The 6,000-nt window shown below is 51.2% G+C and overlaps 1 protein-coding gene across 1 annotated transcript; it reads left to right on the top strand.

Annotated features, from left to right (window-relative positions):
• Positions 1–3,238: 3,238 nt before the first annotated feature.
• On the top strand, positions 3,239–3,676 carry FMAN_15311 (uncharacterized protein; the record flags this gene model as incomplete). Its single annotated transcript, XM_041824899.1, has 1 exon — positions 3,239–3,676. The coding sequence occupies one exon, from the start codon at positions 3,239–3,241 to the stop codon at positions 3,674–3,676; it is 438 nt and encodes a 145-aa protein (XP_041690334.1).
• Between the last annotated feature and the right edge of the window lie 2,324 nt (positions 3,677–6,000).

Below are 6,000 nucleotides of genomic sequence, written 5' to 3'. Positions count from 1 at the left end.
TGACTGCGATCTCTAGCACTCTCAGGGCATTGGATATAGCTCTTGGCTGATCTTTTCTTTCGCCTGATGGCTGCTAGTAACAGACCCTACAGGCACCAAGGATCTTCACCTTGGTTACCACCAACCGGCGCTTTTCCCTCATATCCTCCATCATTTCGCAGAATCACCCAGAGATCATGACTGACCTGTAGTCAACAAGTTGGTTGGAACTGGCTTCTTGATTCGAAGTGGTGGAACAAACATTTCACCCCGGTGGAATACTTGGCCAAAGTTCATCAATCTCGCATGCCCAGGAGGCCGATTGATATCGTGGGCAAGGAGGCACAGTTCACCTTCTCTCGGGTCCGACCCGTCCTCTTCCTCAAATCTGTCCCAGAACATCAATGTCGGTCGATGATGCGCTGAAGCTCTCATCTGCGTTCAGTCTTCACGTATCGGGGTTTGACATCCGAATACTTGCAGAACACAGGAGCAAGTGACGCGCCGAGAAGGCTCTATTCCTCGATCTATCCCGCGACTTTCGACTACCTCGATGCAGGAATCTGCCAGACCACCTGCAAATCACAGATAATACAACAGGCTTGGCAAGGATGACGGCAGCATCGGGAAAAAGCACAGTATATCCTTCATGGACCTTGGCCTCTGATTTACGGAGATGTTGATGATTGGTGACTGCTTGACTGGGCAACTAGACCATGCTTCCACACGATGGGGCTGTCGGCGTGGTTTTGAGCAGCGCCGACCTTCAGTGCTCCGAGATGACCGCGCTTCGGGCCATGGGATGCTGGCAATGCTGGTTGTTGTTACTGGCCTTTCAGTGACTCACATTTTGTCAGGACTATCCTGCGTCTACCAAGCGTTATGGTTTCTCTCAGTACCTGGTCTGTCGAAGCTGCGCCACCTAAAACGCTGAAGCAGCGTCCTCCGCAGTGGGCACTTTACTGTCCCCATCGACCACTATCTGATCTCGTTGTGTGAGATCATTTATCTGGAGATGCTGAATCCTCTTGCTGTACCAACGACCTTTCATGTAGCCCGCGCGACTCCTGACAATCTCGATTAACCGCAAGGCCAAGACGAAATCCTGCGATGCTATGGGTGACTCCGCCCCAAAGAAACCCAATGTCTTTCGCATTCCTTTTTAAACGCTGGGCTGTCTCTCAGGGGAAGCATCTTTCGGTCTAACAATGCCCTATGCACACGGAAGAGAAAGGCATCTGCCACGGGTGAGATGCGATGTTGGATCCTGCTACCATCCCGTCGATCGCACCAGCAGCGACATGTCATCAACAAGCGCCGGCGCCAGTTACAAATGGAAGCGCAACTGGGGTACTGAGCCAGCACATGCAAGGCTGTCCCTCACACGGCAAGGTCCCATCTCTATTGGAGTCTGGGGACTGATATCGTAAAGCCCTTTAGATCCAAGCCGCATGCTTGGCCACATATGGGACATTACCTTTGACATGCTCGCCCCGGCGTTCTTCTCGTCTATCAACCAGCCCATGCCCTGGGCCTTATTGTGCTCTCCGCTCGGCCTCGGGCCTTCAGAACCAGCTCGCCACTTTCGACTGGGCCTGCCCCTCTCGCAGCCTGGTCCACCATCTATACTAGGAAGTATGGCATACTCGCATTAGCAGTGACTGAAGAATGGACAACCTACGAGCTGGGATGAGGCCCTTCCCTCGGGTTTCTATAGCCCATTTTGCCCTTTTGCAGCATCATATTGTACTACAGGCGTACCTGCTTCGCTTGCGAAGAACACGACCAAGAGTCAAGCCCAATTCTCGGAGACTTGTACGAACGCCCAATTGTCTGGAGGTAATGTTGTCAGGGACACGCTCAGTCTGAACCTGCAACTCTGGTGATCCATGCTCAGATGAGAGGGATTGTCTTGTGAGACTTTCTCTCGTCGTTACCGAAATGTAACCGCGATCTCTGGTTCTGCATCTGGAGTGATATCTTGGGATGTGGTGTATTTCCAAATGCAAAATGTCTCGGGCAAGACTGAGGCTGGGGAAGATGCTGACCTTCAATGGCTGACCTTATCACCATCGCGCAAGATGCAAGGAAACAGCCTCGTCAGTGCGACATTCTGGGTTTCGGTCTGTCGTCTGATGGGTGTTGATGAAGGTGCCCGATTTGCATTCATCAAGTGAGCACTCGTCGACCCCTGATCAGTTCCAGCCAACTAGTCCTGTAAATTTCCGACCTTGCCCCATACCTTTGTCTTTGCAGCCATCACTACTACAGTGCCGACCTAGTGCCAGTCCACCAGAGCTTGCGTCTCGCCCCTGCCCCTTCCTGCGCCGTTACCATCCTGCCTGCATCACGATTAGCATGCACGGGCATGGCTTCTTGCTGGTTTGAGAAGTATCGAATCTTGTTGCGCTGGCTGTTGATGTATCGATTGAGTTTCTCTTGCCTGCCCTGTTACGCTTGTCGTAGTGCATGATGATGTCCAGACACTACCATGATACCATCTGCTGCTTTGTGAGCTGGCGGAAAATAAACAATCTAGGTCTCATTTCCAAATCTTTGCTTCTTCATGATAGATTCCAACTCAGTGTTCTTGGTGACGACGACATTCGTGGTTGACAGCCTTGCTGGCGTCGATACCGACAGCCAAGGGTCATGGGCGTTGAGTGATCCGATGAACTGCCAGCCTCAGCTGCATCACGACTCAACCCCTAAAATATAATGATCATCGAAGCCAACAGCAAGCACACATACAACAGCCAAGTTCGATGATCGTCATCGATCTGGAGAGCGGACGGGGACCCTTAAAGGGGGCCTGACAATATGGCCATGCAGAAGTAGGTACACCATGAGCGGCTTTGGAGCCGCTGCTCGTGTTTGATGGAGTGTTGAGGGAGACGTACACTCATTGCGCCTGTTCGATGTCGTCGGGAATGCCTTCAGGGGCATCGACACCGAAGTCTCCTTGAAGATACAGTGCACCAGAAGTGAAGTCAACAAATCACACTTTCAGTATTAGGAGTCCTCATAATCACAGCTGTCCCTGGCCAGAAACCAAGTACTTTTGATACGACAAATACGTATAGCCTCATTGGACCTTCGCCTTGCTAAAAGTCTCCCAGACAAATTGAAGCAGATTCTACTCCAGTCCTATTACGATTCATATTCCCAAAATACATCTAAGCGATGCGCTTCACTTCCTCGCGTGACTTACTCTCTTGAAACGCCTCAGCTGTGCCAGAAGAATTTACTATTATAAATCATGGTTTTTGGTGATCAGGGCCACCATCAGTTCCACATTGATGAGAACATAGCCACACGAGTCTGCTCTGACCGGGCTCTCACTTACCCTCGCGACCAGCACCAAAATGTTGCTGCTACGTACTTCGACGGGACAATACTGATCTGGACAGCCGCCGCTTCGCCAATCATTACATCTGCCTCAGGTTTCGAGGAGCGGGGTGACAGTGGTTGCCTGGGGAAGAATGGTCAAGAGGTTGAGCCAAACGGCGTAGAAGCCAGCACCCGGTTGCGCTGCGTAAAGTCCGGAGCCGATATCGCCAGCAACATTAAGATCACGGATGTCGGGAGGGAGGGTGCATTTCTCGCCGTGGAAGACCAGGCTGTTACGTACGCCTCGCTCCGTTTGTCTGGATCCCACCCATGGAGATGTTGGGTGACGGCAAGGGGGCTCGATTAGGATGGTGTAATGGGACGAAAGTGCGGTCCGACTTTTTCGTTTGGATGGTAAAATTCGAGACGCAATTCGCCATGTCTTTACGAAGCCCAACTTTCACACTTGGGCTGCGATGCAAGATCCCGTCTGTTGGGATTCAATCTGCCGGTGCGCGTGGAGGCCTGGACTTTCAGGGCGCGTTTCGGCAAGGAACAACTCAAGTGGATTATGACTAAATACCTAACCACGCAAAGGCTACTTACACAATGGCGGTGTTGACTGTTGCACTTTCCCACTGTTGGGAGCCGACAATATGGACTGGCACATGTGCTGTGTCGGACAGACAGAAGGCTTTGCCGGTTGCTAGCTAGCCCGGTGGCAGGTGAGATATGAGTTGCGGCAGAGTCTCGCACAGCCGATGTCCTCAACTCTCAGGCGGTATCATGATCTGTTGTCGGACTTTCGCAGCAATTGGTCATGTACACATCTTGGACTTGTCGTGGATCTGCGAAATATTCTGGAGGCTTGGGCTGATCCAACTAGTCCCATGCAGATGAATTCGAGGTTGATGCTTTCCATCGCAAATTCATACGTTACTTTAGCAGGTCAAGAGGGCAGAGGATGTGGGATAAGAGTCAATTGATTTCATCGGCCCATTCCTTCAGCACGCAAATGCTTGAACAAATAGACCAAGACTTCAGCAAGTCGCGCTCAGAGACTCCAAGCATTCGACTAGCCACAACTTCTCAAGGCCAGTCTTCCTCCTCTGACTCCCATTCTCTTTATGACATGTCAGTGATTGCTGTACCGTGAAAAGAGTTCATCAATGACACGGCTTGCCTCACACGACTCGCGCGTGCCAAGCGAATACTTATGCCGACGAGCCAGCCTGCATAATGACACGTCGACCAACATCAATTGTTGAGGAGTCAAGAAGACGGCACCTTTGCTCTCGGATAGCCACTGCCAGCCAAACGGAGGCTTCCCATCTGCGGTTGAGTCGGGAGTCTAACTTAGCTGCAAGATATGTTGGCTCGGTTATTCGGCTGTAGCTCTGGAGTGTGCACCACTGTGCGACATGGCTTGAGTCTGTCCCCGAGATTGAGCACCTTATTTTATGTGCTTTCACATTTGCATTTCACGGTGACCTCTGGCACTACTGGTGCTAGTGCCTGCGATGACGTGTTTTTGTTGATGATGCTGATATTCACGAGATCCGACCGAGCCTCGTTGATGGAACTTGGTTGAGTCTTGAGCCAGCCGATGCGGACGGGAGGCAATGGCCAGTACGTCAGCACAACTGGACCATCAAGCTCAGATGTAACGCGTAACGAGTGATTGAGTTGATGTCGTAAAATTGAGCACGACATTCAGTTCACAAGAACATAAATGTCCGAATTATGCCTAGCAACTTCGGATCCCAAATTCTAGCCCTGGATCTGCAGTAGGCCTGCAAACAACATTTCACTACAACTCATATCGAAAGCCAGAAAATTGGCTATCATGATCATCTAAGCAGTATTTACGTCGCCGATTCAATGGAAATGCACAAAAGGCCATCGTTTGATATCTTTTTGTCGTAACTCGCCGAAAGTGTTGCATGCCTCCGCAACGTGGAGATTCAAGGTTACATCTGCCCTGCCAGGCACACCAGATCGTTAGATCGGCGATCAATCTTAGGGGTACACACCCTGCCCTGCCCTGCCCTGGCTGGACCCCTGTGTCTTAGACGCCACATCAGCGGGGTACGGTACACCAACGGTCAACGTTTAAACGTGCCGTTTTGATGCAGCGCAATGTTGAGATACGCGTGACATCAAGGCATCGTGGGACGGAATTTGGTGAGTTATTCACACCCCGGAGACTCTGGTCCCGGGCAAACGGATAAATCCCCAGGCCAAACACCGCTTCTGGGCTTCCTCAACGTTGTCGTGATCACAACCCTTCCGTCTCAGCCGTTACCACGGGAAGCGAGAGGATACAGGACCACTTAGATGTGACACGCCGGACCGTGATGCCAGGCATCGAAATGAGGGGTGTGACACGAGAATACCGTATCGGGAGAAATCCTCCGATGCACGGCGGGAATACCTTGGCTCTCTGCGTAAATACGTGGCATTCAATGTACCACTGGCCAAAGAAACACCAACCTTAGAAATTCTCAAAGTCCCAACTCCCACATGATGAGGAGAGCAGACATCTTATTCAAATACCTCTCTCCTTCCTTTCTCTTCTGATCAACAGTCTCGAGCATCTCACAGTCGGACTTTGCTTGCTGACACTTGTTGTCTTCATCTTTTCACTCTCCCCCTGCACCATCACAGTTGACTTATATCTCTCTATTCACC

This window comes from Fusarium mangiferae (genome assembly GCF_900044065.1).
Source record: "Fusarium mangiferae strain MRC7560 genome assembly, contig: FMAN_scaffold019, whole genome shotgun sequence".
Taxonomy (NCBI): domain Eukaryota; kingdom Fungi; phylum Ascomycota; class Sordariomycetes; order Hypocreales; family Nectriaceae; genus Fusarium; species Fusarium mangiferae.
Note: the sequence above shows the minus strand (reverse complement) of the source record. Positions and strands in the feature narration are given on the sequence as shown.